The sequence below is a fragment of the Podarcis melisellensis genome (genome assembly GCF_964234715.1).
Source record: "Podarcis melisellensis genome assembly, chromosome: 7".
NCBI lineage: Eukaryota > Metazoa > Chordata > Lepidosauria > Squamata > Lacertidae > Podarcis > Podarcis melisellensis.
In genome coordinates, this window is record NC_138539.1 from 193171 (window position 1) to 212456 (window position 19286).

A 19286-nucleotide genomic window follows, 5' to 3' on the forward strand; every position below is an offset into this window, starting at 1 on the left:
CATGAACTGCAGCCCAAAGCTAGATGGTGTACCTGCCATCTTCATTTTCCCCAGAGTGCTGTGGCTTTGGCCCTATGTGGCTCAGGGGCAACACGCCTGTTCTTTAGGGGAAGAGAGATGCTGGCCACGACTGCTGCCACCATCACCAAGCAAGGGGTATGGAGAGAGGACCAGAACATTTGACACAAGGGTTCCTCATAATTGCCAGAAAGGGGGTGGGGTGGGGGAATGAACTGGCCCCTTTTTCTTCATTCCCACCCCCATAACTAAGCGGCCCATTCACTCCTTTGTGGTAAAGGACAGGGGAGAAAGACAGGATGGGAGGGGAAAGAGAGAGAGAGAGTGCAAAGTCTCTTGCCACTGGCAAGGGAATGCCCCACCAGCACCACCACTCCAGCACAAAGGTAGAAAGGTTTTTCTCCTTGCACTTTTATCCGAAACTACAAATACATGACAGGAGCAAGAGATGCTGGCCCAGAAGCATCCCTGAACACAAAGGGGGTTGAGGAGAACAATAACAAAGTCTCTCTGGAGCAGAGTTCATGCGGAGAGGTCACTGTTGTCAAATCGCTCCTGATCATACACCTCGGCCACCACCTTCCGGCCAGCAAACCAGCGGCCATTCAGCGCCTGGATGGCTTTGTGCGTCTCTGAGGCCATGGAGAACTCAACAAAGATCTTGACAATGATTTCAGCATCCTCCTCCTCGCCCTGCTTTTCTTGGTAGATGATGACCCTGTTGACAGCCCCAAACTTGCCACACTCTTCTGTCACTTCCCCTTCCAAGTCATCGTCAATGTCTTTGGGGTCCACCATATTGCGCAAGACCATCACAGTCGACTGCCAGGAGAAAAAGAGAGCAAAATGTCACAACTCCACAAGACCTCTCCTTACCCACTCTGGGGTGGGGAAATCCTCTGGTAGCTGGCTCCCCACACCCCACCCAAAGGGTGTTGTCAATCTCACCCTGCACCACCTTCCACCACATTTCCTGTCCTGTCCCTTCTCCTCCCAGTCCCAGGGCAGAAAGCCAGGGGCAGCTAAGTTCACTGCCCTGGCCCCAACTCACCTCCTGCTTCCGAAGCAGCTTCTGCATGACCATGTGACGGGCGCTGCTGCCAGAGATGCTCATGTGCTCCTGCTCACTGAGCATTTCTGGCCTCTCAGACTCCTGGAAAACTTCCTCCTCTTCCTTCTCCTTCTTTACTTCTAGCAGGCCTAGTGCTGGGGGGCTGGCCAAGATGGGGTTCACCACACCCACCTGGGGAATGGTGACGGGAATGGGTGGGCGAGCAGGGGTCACGCCTGAAGGGAAAGAAACAGACCAGGCATGAGCAAGAGCAGTGCCAGGCAACTCCTATGCTCCAGGACCCTCCCTCCCTCCCCTAGCCAATGAGCAGGGCACCCAAAAAGGGGGAGGCCAAACAACACCTGGGAGAAAGCAGTAATGACAGATCATGGGAGGGAGCTCTGATTCAGGAACATAGCAAGCTGCCGAGATACCAAGTCAGGCCACTGGATCCATCCACTTCAGGACTGTCTACACTGGCTGGCAGCAGCAGCTTTCAAGTATTTCAGGCAGGGGACTCTTTCAGTTGTAACTGGAGATGACAGGGATTGAACCTGGGACCTTCTACATGCAAAGCAGTTGCTCTACCACTAACTGTTCTACCTCTTTCTCTGCCCAAGTTCTTGGAGTCCTTGTCTGCCAGTCAGAAAAGACAATACTGGGCTATGTATAGAGCTGTGCTCTGACTTGATACAAAGCAACATCCCAATCCTCTTGAATGCAGCCCTGCTCAATCAGATCAAAGGCCCACCTAGTCCAGCAACCAGTTTTTCAAAGAAATTGTGCTGTTTTGAAAAATCACAAGGCAGGCATACACTCCACAACATGCAATATTTGTGAAGGTTCAACGACCATCATAGCTTATAGTCACTGAGAAAGCTGGCCTACACCAAATCTTCTATTAAAGGAAATATGGTAATTGGATGCCTTCTAACAGCGAGTTCCATATTCCAGTAAGTCCCCTCTTATCTCTGCTGAACCTACTACCAACGCCTCTTGCTAAGGTAATCTAAATTATTATTGCAATGAAGAAAAACTGCTTTCAGTCCACTTTCTCTATGCCATGACATCATTTCAAAAACCCCTCATATGCCTCCTTGCTCACATTTCAATCCTACAAAGCCCGAAACATTTCTGTTCCAGCTCTACAGTATCTTGTTTGTAGTAAGGTGACCAGAGTTGTACACAGTGTAAAGGAATTAATATCCCATCATCTACAAACATGACTTCATTGCTCACCCCTATCTCCAACAGGTGTGGGCAAAGGGAGAAAACACCTTGAACTGAGGTTGTTTTGAGACTCTTCCCAGAAGTACAAAGGCTACAAAGTACCTCAAAGTTGTAGCATGAGATTAACAAGTGATTCTGCATGAAACTGATGTGCTGCAGGCATCTGGGGAGAGGGTGGCTGCAAGAAATGAGTGACTTCTTGCACTAGGCAAATGCATCCCCTGACATGATCTGTCCCCCAAACCAGGCTTTGCTGGTAGAAAACATATATGCAAGGCTACAGTTGTCAAATGTACAGAAGAACAACCCTTGCTGAGGAAGAACCAGCATGGCTTCTGCAATAAGAAGTCCTGTCTCACCAACCTTTTAGAATTCTTTGAGAATAGCAACAAATATGTAGATGGCTTTCAACAAACTTCCTCATCAACGGCTCTTGAGAAAGAGGTCAAATCCTCTTATGCATTATTTAACTGAATGGTTTAAAGACAGGAAGCAAAAGGCAGGAATTACCTGTTTTCACAAGGAACACAAGAAGCCCTTCTGGAAAATAAGAAAGGCCAGTGGAGCACACAGCTCTCAGTGGCCAGCCAGATGCCTCTGGAAGGGAAGCCCACAGGGCTCTCCCTCTCTAAGATTCCCAGCAGCTGGCATTTAGAAGGATACTGCTTCAGGCACTGATGGCAGAACACAGAGCCATCATGGCTAGTAGCCACAGAGCACGGCTAGTAGCCTTACCCACCATTATTTGGTCTAGATCTTTTGGGGGGCCAACACGACATTTTGTGAGAGCAAATAGCAGAGTTTAACTATTCACAGTATGAAAAAGTACCTGAATCTGTCCTAAACGTGCAACTTCTTTGGAAGGCCTCACAGGGTTCTGGCATTATGTGGCCAGAAGAAAACCTTATCCTTCCCACTTCCTCCAATTAATGCATGCCTTATACATTTCTATGATGTTTCCCAGACTTCTCTTTCCCCTGCTATACTGGAAGGCCCCAAATGCTGCTGCTGGTCCAGCCCCTTGGTCATGTTGTTCGCCCTTTTCTGAACTTTATACACCGCCCCGGTTGTTTATGATATAGTGGTAAAAAAGTACTTTTTTAAGCCAACAAACCTTTGAAATCTCTATAATATCCTTTTGAGGTGAAGCCACCAGAACTGGACACAGTATTCCAAATGTGGCCACACCATAGATTTTTGTAACAACATTATGAGATCAGCTGTTTTACTTTCAGTTCCTTTCCTAATGATCCCTAGCATGGAATTTGCCTTTTTACAGCTGCCACACACTGGGTCAAGCTCTTCACTGAGCTGTCCACTGCAGCCCTAAGGTCCTGGTCCTGGTCAGTCACTGCCAGCCCCATTAGCCTATGTATGAATTTAAGATTTTTTGCTCCAATCTACTTAACTTTCCCTTTGACTGAACAGAATTGCATTTGCCATGTTAAAACCCATTTAACAGTTTGGAGAGATCATTTTGGAGCTCCTCACAATCCCTTTTCATTTTAATCAGCTTGGAACATTTGGCATCACCAGCAAACAGCCACCTCACTCCTTGCACCTAACTAATGAGTAAATTAAAATGCACCCATCCCAATACTAATCCTCGGGGGACTCCACCTCCTACATTGGTTCTACTCTCTGCTTCCTCTCCCTTAATAAGCTACAAACCTGCCCTCTGACCGCTAAACTTATTCTGGAATATTTAATGAGAGACTTTACCAGCAGCTTTTCCAAAGGTTCAATGCACAATGCTGACTGGAACACCTCTATCTATAGGCTTGCTTACACTTTCAAAGAACTCTAAAAGGTTAGTGAAACTTTACATGTCCTGCTTGAGTCACAATAAACACACCGGGTTTCATGAGCAATGTGAGCAGCGTTTAAGCAGCAGAGAAAAGGGCCATTTAAGGAAATCAAAACCAGAACAGCCATCATACAGAGATGCTGTGGATGCCTCATCTTGAAAAGAACATCATGGAACTGAAGCAGGTAGAGAAAAAGACAAGCAAGATGATGAAGAGGCTGGAGCATCTTGCTTAGAAGGTTGTTGGCTCACTTTAGTGTAGATACATGATGGGAAAACACAGAAAAGAATGTTGGTGTGGAGAAGAGAGAGCAAATAAACTTATTTTTGTTATCTTGTGAATTAGACTGGCAGCAGGTTCAGGACACAAAAGGAATGACTTCTCCACACAACACACTGAGGGCTTTAAAAAGATTCAACAAATTCAGGAAGGAGACCTCCAGCTCCCAAACACCAGGGCCACCCTCACCTCCACACCCAGCATGTGAGACTTTCAGCGTCCTGTCTCCAGACTCACCTGTGATTACACCTGGTGCTTGGGCAGCCATCACAGCCTGCGGCAAAGCGCCCAGGGGCTGTGCTAAGGTCAGTGCCGGCGTCACCAGCCCTGGAGTTGTTAACGTGCTGAGGACGGCAGCTCCTGTCACACCTGCCACAGCTTCCTGCAGAAGGAAAGGCAACAGCACCACATCAGACCTGCCCAAGGAGCCCTGGCCCTCCTTTTCCAAGCACCCAAAGAGGCTTGAGGGGCCCACAAACTGTCTTCAGCGCTACACCCACCAGCACTCATGGCAGGCCGAAACAAGAGAGTCCAAGCAGGTCACTCTAGCCCCTAGAGATGCTCTAGGCAGGTGCAAGAATGTGATGGAAGAGATGTGTGCACACGTGTGCAACCTGTGCCTGCAAAACCCAGACCACACAGCAGCACACACGGCTCAATGCTTCTTACCTGAGCTGTGATCTTTGCTGTGGCAGCAGCGGCTGCGACTGCCGCTGCTGGGGGCAGGCCTCCTGGAGTGGCAGGAGTCAGGAGCGGCATAGGGGGCGTGACAGCTTTGCCCACTCGGAGGTACTGGCCCCCCAAGTCAAAGAGGTTCATGGACGAGACAGCATCTTGCGAAGACTGTGCCTTCTCATATTCTGCAAGAAGAGAAGATGGCGATTGGAGGGCAGCTGCCCCATACCAGAGTGGATTTTGCCCTCTCCGCTGGCAGCCCACTTACCAATGAATCCGTAGCCTTTGTGCTTCCCTGTCGTGGGGTCCCGGGCCAACGTGCAGGACTTGATCTTCCCAAAGGCCTCAAAAACACTCTTGATGTCATCATCCGAAAGGTCCTGGTGAACTGAGGCCACGTAGATGCGGTTGAAGGCTCGTGCCTCCTCTGCCAACTGGTCAATGATGGGCTGGGCCTGGCCAATGTTGCTGGGCCTCCCCACCTGCAAGCAAAGGGCTTTTGTCAGAGGCGCAGGCGAGGCCTGGAGGGCAGCCTCTCAGGGACCACTGGCCTGGCTTGCCCAACAGACGCACCTTGCCTTGAGGAGGACAGACATGCATGCCACCCACCCAACACTCTCCTGAGTGCCGCACACACAGTTCTGCAGGGAGCCCCCCCCCCCCCCAGAAAACAGTGCTGGGTACAAGTGTCTGCTTCCCTCTGGACAATAAGCAGGCAACTAACGGGCCAGAGGGAAGGAGAGGGGAGGTGTGCTTGGAGGTGAGAGAGTCCAGCCCCTGCTGAAAATCCAGGTGAGCGGGGGGCGGGCACCAAAGCAGATTTCCAATAGGGGGAGGGAGTCAGCTTCCATGTCCTGGCAGGGAGAAATCCAAAACAAGTAAACCGAGAGGCAGTCAAATGGGCAGCAGCACCACCCTGTCAGGGCCAGGGAGAGCTACCTGCCGGCACTTGTGTGATATACCTTGATGTTCCGTCCCCCCAGCATGACGGAGTTCATCTGCTCCAGGGCCAGCTGAGCAGCTTCAGGCACCTCATATTCCACAAAAGCGAAGCCCTGCAAGGAATAAGGGGAGAGAGTGTTGTTCACAACACATGCCAGGGCCCTTGCGCCGTGCCCCTCTGAAGGAGCTCACCCAACTGGCTGCAACACAGCAGCACCAACCTTGTGCTTCATGGTCACAGAGTCCCAGGACATGTCGATGCTCTTGATGGGGCCGAAGGGGGCAAAGGCCTGACGGATCGTGTCCTCTCCAAGCTCATAGTAAATAGAGCCCACGTAGACCCGGCACATGATGGCCAGAGCCCGCTGCCTCTGGGCTGCCATCTGTATCAGAAAGAAGGTCTGGCTGGTCAGCTTGGGGGGTAGCTGGAGGGGCAAGGACAGCTCTTCCCCAACAACCCCGCTTTCCTTTCCCGCCCCCAACACCCCCCCCAGCAGCGAAGGGAAGCTCCGAGTCTCAGCAGCCCCAGCCCAGCCCACCCAAGCCATCTCATCTCACTCCTGCAAGAGGAACCTGCCACATCCTACTGCAGACAGAAAGGGGTCAACCACCTCCCATGGGGCAGCAAGAGATCCAGCTTCAGTCTTCACCTGACAAAACCCTCATCCCCCAAACAGGCCCCATCAGAAATAACCAACAGTCCATGTGAAGGGGTCATTTCCGATGCCTGCGCTCCAAAGAACGGGCTGCTGTCCCAAGCACGGGCCGTAGTCATGCGTCTCCCTGCCCCTCCCCTCCACATACTGTCTTGGCTGGAGCCCTGAGCCAGACACTCTCAGCTGGCGTCCAATCCCAGGTTTGCCACCACCCAGCTGCTGGCCTGCAGTGGCACACAAGGCTACTGTGGAAACCCAGCTGGACCCTGAAGCAGTTGCACTCCTGCACCTGCGCATGGGGCCAGCAGAAGGAACTGCTCTCTGGGATCAGGTGGGGAGAGGAGAGTCCAATGGCCAGGGACACGCACTGGCTGCCCAGAGCCACGTGGACTTTGTGCAACGGTCAGGGCTGCCCTGGGGCCCCCAAGGGGCCCCGCAATGCTTCTCTGGCAGGAAGGAGCCTGCATGGTCCAAGAGACCAAAAGGAGGCAAATAAGGCCCGCCCTGATCACTCCTTCCTTCATTGCTCCCTCCCTCCCTCTCTTTGGGACAGAGGCTGAAGACCATGCTAGGAGAGAACTGCATGGGTGAGGCAGTGGACAGCTGCAAGCCAAGCCTGCCTTCCCTATGCGAAGTGAACCGGTCTGGGGCCTGTGGGGCCAGCAAAGGGCCCCCTCTCTGGCATGGGGCTCCCAGCTGCAGACTAAGGAAACTAGAGCCACAGGGCAACCTCGAGGACCTCATCACACCTCCCAGCATTCAGGAGCCAGCAGAGCAAAGAGTTAGGGAGAGATGCTGCATGCACTCGCAAGGGAAGCACGTGGGGTCGAGGACAACCATCCCCAGCCCGCCCCAGGACCTGCCACCTGGGCTGCCTGCTCCCCTCCCAACGTAAGCAGGGAAGCGACGGGCAGCTCCTATGAGGTGCCACGGGTGGGTGGCCAGGTGCACTGCAAGGCCGCCAGCCAGTTACCCGCTCCCGTGGAGACCTTGCCCCACCAATGCTAAGCTAAACCCAGGCTCCCAGCCCCAGAAGAGCGGCCGGTACCCTCCGTCAAGTCCAGAGGCCAGCCCTCAAAGGCATTTCTGCCCTTCTGTGCTCAAAGGCCGGACTCTTCAACGGCTCCTGGAGGGCTCAGTCTGTCTTCTGCCTCCCTGTCCACCACGCAGCAGTAACCGGGATGCCTCAGCAAGCTCCACCCCCACCCCATGCCCAGGCACAGCGCGGCACAAGGGCCTGGCAGGAGTCCAGGCCCTGCCAAGCGCTCAGGCTAACCCTGCCGTGCCTCAGTACAGCTGGAGGAGGCTCTGTGAGGTGTCTGTGCAGTGCTTAGGCTCCAGCTACAGGAGCAGGGTCGGGTGCCCTACCAGCCCAAGCCCTGCGCATGGCGAGGCAGAGGGAGGACTGGCAACTGCCACCTCTCTCTCTCCCACCCCCGTAAACACTGTCCTAGCAGTGTTCTCCCGGGAGAGCAGTCCAACTTGCCCAGAGGGGCCTTCACTGCCCCAACACCCAGCAGCCAGGCCTCTCGCATCCCGTGCTGGCCCACTGGTGAGTTACCTTGGCAGTTACTTTTAGGTCAGGACCTCAGCATCCCTAGAGAGGTGGCTCTCCCAGCTGCTTGGCTCTAAAGCTCTCTCGCTCTTTCTCTCTCTGCCCAATGCCTCCAACGGCCCCGGCTGCCCCCAGCCCACGGTCTTCCTTCCTCTGGGGAGCTAACACTTGGCCTGGGTTGGTGGGGCGTGTCCAAAGCAGGCGGGTATGTGGAGGGAGAGGGAGGGAGGGGGAGGCCACAGCTACGTCCTCCCCTGTGCTAGGCCCTGACTAAGACCAAGTGCCCCAGAAGAAGTGAATGTGTCTATTGACCGATTGTAAAGGTGAGAGAGGATCTCCAAAGCCCATTGTCACTGCTGCCATCTGAAAGACAGTAAAGACAGAGTTCAGTCTGTGGGAGCTGAGCATACGACGGCTTTTCGTCAAAACTCAAGTGGAAGAGGCCTCTCCTTCCTTCTTTCCTCCTTGCTTGCCTGCCGCTGCCGCCTCCACCTCCTCGCTGCACAGCCCCTGCCAGCCCCAGGGAGCGAGGGGGGTGTTTCAGGACAGGCGGGACTCCTCTTTGACCCTCAACAGCTGCCTAATTGCAGGGAGGTGCCCCCACCCAGTAACCCAGAGCTGCCCAAAGGGCCTGGCCCCAGTGCCCCCACCCCCACCCCGTGGCTCTTAAGCAAGAGGGCTTCACCAGCAGCTACAGACCCCTCTTGCACTGTAAGGCGACTGCCACTCCCTACCCCTGTCAGTGTGAGGACGATGTACCCAGCAACCCCAGGCACCCCCTTCTAGGCAGGCCAACAGCAGGACTCCCAGCTGGGAGCCCAGCTCTCCTCCTTCAGCAGCTAAGCTTCCCCTACCCAGGCAATGAATGCAAGCAAGTGTGTGGGCCTGGGAGCTAGCAGAGGGGGGAGGGAATACAACACACTCCAATTTCGCAGCGGAAACGGAAGCTAAAGTACCTGGCTCCAGTCACATCTCAGGGCTGTGCAGTGGCTCTAAGTGCATAAAGGGATCCACCTTGGGGGAGGGGGGAGGAGGGAGAGGCAAAGGCAGGGCTTCCTGGGGTGGTGCCTCACCTGAAGGTTGGTGAGCTGCTGCTGTTGGTGGGCAATAGTCTGCTTCACCAAGACACTCTTGATGCTCTGCTCCATTGCATACTTCTTGGCCTGAAGGGGACAGAAAGCCCAGAGTCACAGAGAAGACATCCGCAGCGACAACAAACTGGGGTGTGCCACACCAGCATCCTCAAAGCGTGAGGCACTTCCCAGCACTGCAAGCACAGAGGACTACCCCCTCCTCCTCCAGAGCCCACCTGCCTGAGACCAGTTCCCCTCCATCGACAGGTTGGTAGTCAGTGGCTGTTGCCCAATGCTGGCCGAGAATGCCCGCCCCCCCATCACCTTCAAAGCTATTGGAGTTGTTTACCAAGGGGGCCTAGACGCACGAAGTGGAGATCTAGGGATGGAGGAGCAGACTAGCCCCTGGCCTTCTGCTCCCCATGAGCTGTGATGCTTTCTAGCCTCATTACGGCTAGCCTCGAAAGGGAGAAGCATGCAAGCCGGAAGGCCCCTGCTAGTCCACTCACCTTCTGAAGAGCCTCCTGCTGCTCTGGGGTGAGAGGAGGGAGCCCCAACTTGGCTGCTGTGCTTTGTCCATTTTCTACCTTGACGGTCTCTGTGCCCTGCAATGAAAGAGACACTCATAAAAGGTGGCCAGGCCTGAGCAGTGCTGCAGGGAAAGTCTGTGCTGCTTCAGAAGGGAGAGCAATGAGAAGACAGAGGGAAAGTCTCTGAGCCTCCCTCAGAGAACTCAGCTTTCTTCTTCTAGGAGTGATTGCCCACCCCATCCCAAAAAGCTGCCATGTGATCCCGATGTGTTGCCATTGTATCCTCACCACTGCTGCCACCCTCCAACTTTCCAGAATGCCTCTGAAGAACAAGCTCTAGTTCAAGGATGCACACATGGCCCCATAGCCCAGCAGCAGCACTCAGAAAGGACCCCCACTGCTTAGCCACACACGCCTCTCTCCATATGTGGTAATGCAGCAACTGCAACACCCAGAGGCCTCATCAGGCAAACACTTGTTGGAACAGCAAAGGAGGCTGCAGTGCAGCAGCACAGAGCAAAAACATTTCACTTTCGTATAAGAGCTGCACATATCCTGTGGAAGTTTCCAAACCACACAAGACAGAGAGAGGTGTGGCTGCTTTACACACTGTGGGGCCCTCACCCAAATTGTTCAGCACATGTGGCAACCCTGAACAGGTAACCAGATCCAGGAGGCAAGGAAGTGAGTTGCAATCTACAAAGCCCCTTGTCTTCAAGACGTGCACAGCATCCATATGGAGCAAAGGGGCATGCAGAGAAGGTGGCTGGCATGGTGGCCCAGAAGGTGAGATGGAGGCACGCAAAGTGTTTTGAGAGAGACAGGACAGAAGCTACCTTGCAGAACACCAGAAGCAGCTTCAGACCAAGGGAGACAACTGATCCACCTAACTCAGTATGGTCTACCCTCACAGGAGGGAAAAGGTTGGGCAAATGTATGACTTGACTGGGAGCTTGAAAAGGTGTGAGGAAAGCAGTCCATGAGGATTTCCTTAAAAGAGACTCCAGATAAACTGAAAGAGACTGAGGACAAAAACAAGAGGATGGTAGGTAGACTTTCCTCTTAAGAAAGGAGCAAGAGGCAGCCTTGGGAGGGAGCAGTAATACAAGGACTAACAAGTGAACTGATGGTGACTACAGGATTAGAGCAAGTGGTTCCATGTAATCCAGTGTTCCACTCTCACCTACCTATCTACTCCCCTTTTACAAGCACCTGAGGCAGGCACAAGCGCATCTATGTCTATGAGGCCCATCCTGGCCTTACAGAGGCCAACCAGATGCCTCTTCTGGGAAGTCTGCAAGCAGGATTTGAGCACAAGAGCTTTCTCCCCTCCTGTGGTTTTGAGCAACTGGTATTCAGAAGCACTGCTGCCTCTGCTTGTGACTCTCTTAAAGCCAAACCGGTCCAAACATCATTTCACTCCATCAGCTGTTCTGTGAAACTTTTCCACTGTTACCACGTTATCGCTGCTTGGGAAGTGACATGCCTGTGTTATAGCACCACAAAAGGAGGAGAAAAAACAGCAACCTACAACATGTGTGGTAACAGAAAGGGATAGGACCTGCCATGACAGTTTGCTCCAGAACTCTTGCAGGTGCAAACAGTGCTGGAAGGGGGGGTCAGCACAGCAAAAAGGGGGGCCTGGAAGGCAACAGCTTAAAAACATAGGACCCTGGATCAGCACAGCATCCTCTCCTCACCGTGGCCAACCAGCTTCCCCCAATGAGAAACACGCAAGCAGGACACTGTCCCCTTATGTGGTTTCCAGCAGCTGGCATTCAGAAGCACTGCTGCCTCCAGGACACAGCAAAAGCATCCTGGCTTGTAGCCATCGATAGACCCCTCCTCCTCCTCCGTGAATTCGCCCAATCCTCTTTTAGAGCCACGCAGGTGTCCAGCCTCGCCTCTGCGGGAGTGAGTTCCGTAGTTCCCGCTGCTGCTCCTGCAGATGGCGAGGGGGCGTCCCCCCACACACACCTGATAACGGCTCCGCTCCAGAGCCGGGGATGCCGCCAGCGGCTGAGTAAGGGGGGGAAGGAGACAAGTCCCGCCATACGCCGGGGAGGAAGCATTTCCTCCGCCGCTAATGGGGGGGGTGAGAAGCGCGCCTTCCGCCCGCCCCCCGCCAGGAGAGGCCACGGAAAGGGCTGCTCCTCCCGGGGGGGGCCGGGATCCCTTCGCTGCGGCAGACAGCGCCAGGCGGCGAGCGCCCTCCAGATGCGCATGCGCCAAGAGGTCTCCTTCTCCTCCCTCCCTCGAATACCGCGGAGCGTTAGCCTCTCCTCAGCGACTGGGAGGCCAAGAACTACGCGCCCCACCGGCCGCGGCAACTGTGGCCCGGTGAGCCGGGCGGGAGAGAGGCGCGGGGCATGCTGGGGGATGTAGTCCCGCCACCCCCCCCCCCGCGCCCGCTGCCCGCGCCGGGATAGCTCTGAGGCTCAGGCGGGGGCACTTCGGCGGCGGCGCCCCCGCGCCCCGAGCACGACGACGAGGTCTTCTCCGCGCCGCCCACCCTCCTGCCCGCCCGCCTAGCCCTCACCCGCCGGCTGAGGAGCGACTCGCTCACCAGAGAGATCGCGGTCGTCGCCGCCATCTTCCCCGACTCCTCCTTCCCCGAGTGAGAGGCTCTCGCGAGAACTAAACCGCGCGAGAGAGAACGGCCCGACCGACTTCCGGTTCCTTGGGGGTCTCTCGCGGGCGGGGCGGGGGGCGGTGACGACACAGGGGGGGGGAGACCGACCGTCAGAGAGCGCGACGGCAGACGGGGAGAGCGGCGCTCCGCCCCGCCGGGTGGCCAGGCTCCCGCTCCGAGACTCGGCACCGCGTTCGAGATTTGCCTCAGCGGCGGCTCCGGGCTCCGTTTCGCATTTTCCCGCCCAAAGACAGGCGGCTGCGGCCCAGTCAGAGCCTTCGGTCTCCGATAGGACGGGAAACCAGGAAGTCCCGCCTCCGAGTGATGCGTTTGACAGACCGCGGCAGACTTCGGGCCTCGTGGGCTCTCGCGACAGCTGGAAGGCTGCTGCTGCTGCGCCGCCTGGCTGTTCCCCTGCGGAACTCCCCGCCCCTTGGCGTCAGGCAGGCGCCGGCCCTGTCCGCTTCTCGCCATTCCCTGGAAGCTTAGAACAATGTTGGCTTTTTTAAAAAATAAGTTTTTATTAAATTTTAATTTTATATTCAACATATTAATCATATCAAAGAAAATACAATAAAACAAGACACCCCCCCACCCCGTGACTTCCCTCAACTTCCCCTTCTGACTCTTTAACTATCTGCTACTTCTTCTTAATTTTATCTTGTTTTTCATCTTTTAGCCGAGTGCTCTTATAGTCTTAGCATTTTTATACCAAATTTCCTTCCGGTTCCAACATCTTACATTTAATTAATTTCCATATTGTTGAAAGTGAGGAGGAATTAAAGAACCTTTTAATGAGGGTAAAAGAGGAGAGCGCAAAATATGGTCTGAAGCTCAACATCAAAAAAACGAAGATCATGGCCACTGGTCCCATCACCTCCTGGCAAATAGAAGGGGAAGAAATGGAGGCAGTGAGAGATTTTACTTTCTTGGGCTCCATGATCACTGCAGATGGTGACAGCAGTCACGAAATTAAAAGACGCCTGCTTCTTAGGAGAAAAGCAATGACAAACCTAGACAGCATCTTAAAAAACAGAGACATCACCTTGCCAACAAAGGTCCGTATAGTTCAAGCCGTGGTTTTCCCAGAGGTGATGTATGGAAGTGAGAACTGGACCATAAAGAAGGGTGATTGCCGAAGAATGGATGCTTTTGAATTCTGGTGCTGGAGGAGACTCTTGAGAGTCCCATGGACTGCAAGAAGATCAAACCTATCCATTCTGAAGGAAATCAGCCCTGAGTGCTCACTGGAAGGTCAGATTGTGAAGCTGAGGCTCCAAGACTTTGGCCACCTAAGGATGTTGCACGAACCCCCCCCCCCCCCATCATTCAGTTTGTACAAACACGACATACGCGACACTTCTATTATAAATTCATAGAAAACCAGCCGTACATCGGATCTGTACCGTTCCACTTTTTATTTTACACCATGCAGGAAGGACTATCAAAGGGGGGAGACTTGACACAAGGCAGCCAACCCGTCCACAGCGAGCCTACCCAGGTGGCATGACAACCTTGATGGTCCTAGACAGAGGATCATTACGCTCACAAAGGACCTGCATATGGAAGTGGATTCAGTACGAACTGAAACAAAGGACAATGATCAGCTCTTCCCTCTGGGGACAGGAAACCTCTGGAAAGTACTCATGGGGAGGGGAAAGGAGGAACCAGCCAGGTGACAAGACACTCAGGTTACCACCACAACTCCTCCCTCAGCCCCTCCTTTTTGTGATGTATCAATCATGTAGTCTTAGGGGTGTAGCATGAGGGATTAGTAGCTAATAAAAGTTGGGGTCTCCTTTTGTTCAGGGCTTTTGTCTTGCAGTGAGTGGGAGCCCTGTCGCGACAGTCTTCAATAAAGACCAAACCTACTGGCTGCTGTTTTGCTCCAATTATCCTGGTTGGTGTCTTTGCTTTTTGTCCAAGGAAGCCCTTGGATTTCTCCGTTAACAAGGAGAAGAGAAGACTTCTTGGAAAAGACCCTGATGTTGGGAAAGATGGAGGGCGCAAGGAGAAGGGGACGACAGAGCGCGAGATGGTTGGACAGTGTTCTCGAAGCTACCAGCATGAGTTTGACCCAACTGCAGGAGGCAGTGGAAGACTGGAGTGCCTGGCGTGCTCTGGTCCAGGGGGTCATGAAGAAGCAGACACGACTAAAGAACAACAATTGTTGTCTCTTAACCTTTGCTCGTTTCCTTAGTTGTGTTTACTCAAAATCTGCTGGTGAGCCCATTTCTTTACAGTATTTCTGTAGATTTAACATGAACGATTCCCAGTCTTTTTTTAAGTCTCTATTGTCTTTGCCTGAGTTTCGCCATTTCTGCATATTCCTTGAGTTTAACTTGCCATTCTTCTTTCGTCGGTATCTCGTCATCTTTCCATTTTGGGGCTAGTAGCTGCCATTGTAGCATACATGAACAATTTCTTCTGCTCTTTTGGGAGTTCCTACCCTATGATACCTAACAAGAAAGCTTCTGGTTTTTTTAAACAAAAGTTGTTTTAAACATCTTCAATTCATTATATATCATTTCCTAATAATTTTTGATTACAATTCCACCACATGATAAAACATACCTTCTTTCTCTCTACACTTCCAGCACTTATTCGAACTTGTTCTATACATTTTTGCAAGTTTAATGGGAGTCATATACCATCTATACATCATTTTCATGTAATTCTCTTTCCAAGTTATAAAATCAGTAAATTTTAAATCCACTTTCTATAATTTTTCCCAATCTTCCATTTGTATATTGTGACATAAATCTTCTTGCCAATTTAATCATTACACATTTAACCTCTTCATCTTTAGTTACCCATTCTAGCAATAAATTGTTTTCTTCAATATTTTAGTGTTGTCTTCTATGATTTCTCTTTGAAATTTAGATAAAGTGTAATTAAATCCTTTATTTTTATCTTTTTAAAATACTTCATTTATTTGGAAATAGTGCAACCAGTCATTGACATATTCTCAGATCTCTTCAAAATCTTTCAATTTTAATTTCCTTTCTGTTTCTGTTAATAGATCTCTATGAGAGCCATTTTTCCTTCTTGTTAATTTTTTTAATTGATGTTGCTTCTGTTGGTGACAACCACCACGGAGTCTTTTGTTCTAACAAGTCCTTGTATCTTTCCCAAACTTTTAAAAGTGATCTGATTATATAATTATATAATCCTTTATGCACTTTTCCTTTCTCATACCACTAGTATGCATGCCATCCAAATCTGTTGTCATGTCCTTTTAATTCTAATATATCTGTATTTTCTAATTTGGTCCAGTCCCAGATCCAAGCAATGCAAGCGGCTTCATAATATACAGTAATTTAAAATCTGGGAGGGAGGAGCCTCCACTGTCTTTAATATCCATAAGTAATTTATGTTTTATTCTTGGTTTCTTCCCTTTCCATATAAATTTTGTAATATCCTTTTGCCATTTCTTGAAGCATGCTGCACTACTTATGACCAGTACTGACTGAAATAAAAAGAACACTTTTGACAATATGTTCATCTTAATCACTGCAATTCCTCCTAGCAATGATAAATTCATTCTTTCCCATATTTCTAGATTCCTTTTTATCTCATTCCAATTTTTTCATAATTATCTTTAATAATAATATTTTTGGTTGACAACCAAATTCCTAAATATTTAACTTTTTTATGAATCTCTATTTCAGTATTCTGCTGTAGTTCTTTTTTATCCTTCTCTGATAATTTTTTCACTAACAGCTTTGTCTTAGTTTTATTTAACTTAAAGCCTGCCACTTGCCCAAATTCCTGTTTTTTCCCTAGAACTTTTGGAAGAGAGTTCTTAGGATCCTCAACTGTAATTACAAGGTCATCTGCATATGCCTTTAATTTATACAGTATGTCTTTTCCCCCACCATAATTCCTCTAATGGTTTCATCTGCCCTGATGTTTCTCGTCAGGACTTCTAGAGTCAGAATAAATAATAGAGATGATAATGGACATCCCTGTCTTGTTCCTTTCTGTATCTTACAATTATCTGCTACCACCTGGCTTACAATTGATTTGGCTTTTTGATCAGAATATATTACTTGAATATATATTCCTGAAATTTTCTAGCACAAGAGGACACCGTGATGGAAACCAGAGTGCACGGAACCACCATTTACCTTCCTGCTGCAGCCGTACCTATTTATCTACTTGCATTGGTGTGCTTTCAAACTGCTAGGTTGGCAGAAGCTGGGACAGAGCAATGGGAGCTCACCCCGTTGCTTCCAATCGCCAAGCCGAAGAGGCTCAGTGATTTAGACCGTCGCGCCACCTGCGTCCCCATACCCACTACATCACACTGGTTAGATTCAGCTGGTGAATGCAGACAAGCACTCTTCCTCCTGGCCTGGGAGATCTCCTCATAGGAATGACAGTCCCTGCAGTGACTGTTGTGCAGGCATTCAGACTTTGGCTTTGTTTGCTTCTGTTTTAAGGCTTTTAGACTCTGTTTCATACGTTCTGGCCCCTGCATGATTTTTTGCCCTTCACTTTAACACATACACAATAGCAACATCAGAAGAGCCCTGCTGCCGCTGCTTCAGGCCAGACGGAACCCACCAAGTCTGGAATCCTGCTCCCCCAATGTCTCACGGGCTGCGTATGGGAAGCCTGCAAGCCAAACATGAGCACAACAGCACTCCCCACTACCATCACCCATGACTCCCAGGAACGAGTGCTCCATGAATGTTTCCCTTCAGAAGTTCCTCAGCCATCTTATAGAGATTGGCTGTACATGGTAACATCTGTCAGGCGTTTGAGTGAGAACTGTCTGCCTCTTCTTGGTGCAAAGGAGGCTCCTTGACTAGTCTAGCAGGAAGAAATCTGCATGAAACGCATCCTAAAGAAGCACGTTCCCCCTTCTGGGTTCTACAAGGGCAACAAAGACCAGTAATTGACACTGGCATTAATGGCAGGATCTGGCCTAAATCCTGAAGGCACGGCAGACGTGGAATATTCCCTGGTGCCAAAAGCTGGGAGTTGTGGGTTATGAGGCTCAGGTATCTGAGTCAAATAAGCAGGGAAAGGACGGAGGGCCCAAGTGAAGTGGGCACCATGTAGGTGAGGCTGAATTGCTTTCCTAGTTCAGCTCTCGGGGGTCTGCAGCAGAGGGAGGCTTTTCCCAGGCCTAGGGCCGGGAGGCTTTGTGAAGAGCTGCTGGCGTTTGCTTCTGGGCCCAGCTGTGTACAAAACAGCCCACTTGCGTTCCCATGGCCCCTCTTACTGCAGCTAGAAGTTGATTTGATTATGCAAATCTGGAAGATTTATCTGGTCTGCCTGCAACCAGGGGTGCCAGTGGGATTTTCTTGGGAAAGTGCACTGTGGATTGGGTCCTCTGACCCTCTTGCAAAATAGTGCAAAACGTTACCTGTTATTGGTGTCATATACAAATAGTTTTGTTTTTACAATCAAGTAATGCTTAAAATTTTATGAAATTAATTAAGAATCAGTGCAAACACACATAATAAAATGTCTTGGGACACAGATTGTGAACAAGTGAAACATTGTATTTCCATAATTGAAAAGGCTTAACTTCTTCTAGAACTTCTAGAGTCTGCCACCCAGTTGTTCAAGGCACAAGGAGCCTGCCTTCCCTCACTGCCAGCCCTAAACCAAAGCCGTAGGGTAAGCCCTTTTTATCACAAATGGGCTTCTTAGAAGACATGTATACCACTGTACTGTAAGTCAGCTATAGATGACTTCTTAATGAGTGCACAACAGGAGACATACCTAAGCCTCTTGGCAACATTTTCACATTTTGCCATTTGCAAAGGTGGGTTGTTGTTGTTTTTACATCCATGCATACTTACTGTATTTGCAGAAAGTAACACCAGAGGAAAGATGCATCCTAACTGCTAGGAGAAAAGGGTGGGCAAACTACAGAGTTTCTAAGGATTAGAAAGTGAATCACAAGCCAGAGAAGTCTGCTAAAGGAGTGGGGGAAACAGCAGTTCTTTAAGACACCAGGCAATGGGAATCTCTGGGGTCCTAAACAACTCACTCATCATTCACAGCTCTGACTTCACTCACTGGCTAAAAACCTTGAAAGGCAGAAGCAGCCAGATTGGCTCTTCTTACAGACTGTGTGTAGAAGGGGAACCTGCACATCTTGCTGCTTAACTTTATTTCCAGGAGGACTGGAGACTTACTTTTTTCAAAAGAGAAATAGAAAGAAAAGAGAGTCTGGGGCTGCTGGGGGCACATGCATCCCTGCCCCCTGGGCCCACTTCTGGATCTTCCTCTCTGGACCTCGTGGGTGTCCTTTGGAATGTGCATCTTACTACCCAAAAGCCTTTCAGCCTCTTACAGCACAGCAGGCCTGCATCTGCACTGCCAGCAAGGGTTGGACTGCGCTGGGTGACGGACTTTGAGCAAGGACACCAGCAGGATCTGAGGCTCATTTAGCCCAGCTCTCTTGATGGAAATAGGGCTTTGGCTATTTGACAAGGGAAGCCTAGGGGCAGTGGGGGTGGAAGAATATAATTACATAATTCACCTGAGCAAGCCCACCTGCAGCTGGCTTATCAAAGAGCAGCAGCAAGCGAGGACCCCCTTGCTCGCCAAAGGCCAGGCGCTGGCTGGCAGCATCCCTGTGCTGAGGAAATCCACAGAGTACAACAAGCTTCTCCGTTTGCCAGGCGGGATGGTCTCCTCTCTTCCTCCCAAGCGCACTTTGGGGGGAATCTCCCAGCAACTGCCAGCCAACTTCTGTGGGCACAGCGGGAGAAAGGAGCCCTCCTGCTGGCTCTGTTCTGCTCGCAAGACTTGCCAGTTGAATCTTGCCTTGGGGAGGGGCAGCCCAACCATGGAGGCAGCACCAGAGAAGCA

At 51.1% G+C, this 19286-nt stretch overlaps 1 protein-coding gene and 1 long non-coding RNA gene across 4 annotated transcripts; both read right to left on the bottom strand.

Annotated features, from left to right (window-relative positions):
* Window positions 1-413: 413 nt before the first annotated feature.
* PUF60 (poly(U) binding splicing factor 60) lies at window positions 414-12882 on the bottom strand. Of its 3 annotated transcripts, none has more exons than XM_081919615.1 (11): window positions 12384-12532; window positions 9797-9892; window positions 9288-9377; window positions 8527-8577; window positions 6225-6386; window positions 6024-6116; window positions 5330-5543; window positions 5056-5246; window positions 4624-4768; window positions 1070-1305; window positions 414-840 (listed from the first exon to the last, which is right to left on the bottom strand). In XM_081919615.1, exons 1-11 carry the CDS (start codon window positions 12408-12410, stop codon window positions 541-543), a joined length of 1605 nt encoding a protein of 534 aa, XP_081775741.1. In that variant the 5' UTR covers window positions 12411-12532; the 3' UTR covers window positions 414-540. The 3 variants fall into 3 exon arrangements, with proteins under 3 accessions (XP_081775741.1, XP_081775740.1, XP_081775742.1); XM_081919614.1 differs by having other exon boundaries at window positions 12357-12462; XM_081919616.1 differs by lacking the exon at window positions 8527-8577 and having other exon boundaries at window positions 12357-12882.
* A 970-nt stretch (window positions 12883-13852) lies between these two features.
* Window positions 13853-19070, bottom strand: LOC309374891. The gene is made up of 2 exons (XR_014170752.1): window positions 14118-19070; window positions 13853-14082 (listed from the first exon to the last, which is right to left on the bottom strand). It is a non-coding gene; the product is annotated as an uncharacterized lncRNA (long non-coding RNA).
* Between the last annotated feature and the right edge of the window lie 216 nt (window positions 19071-19286).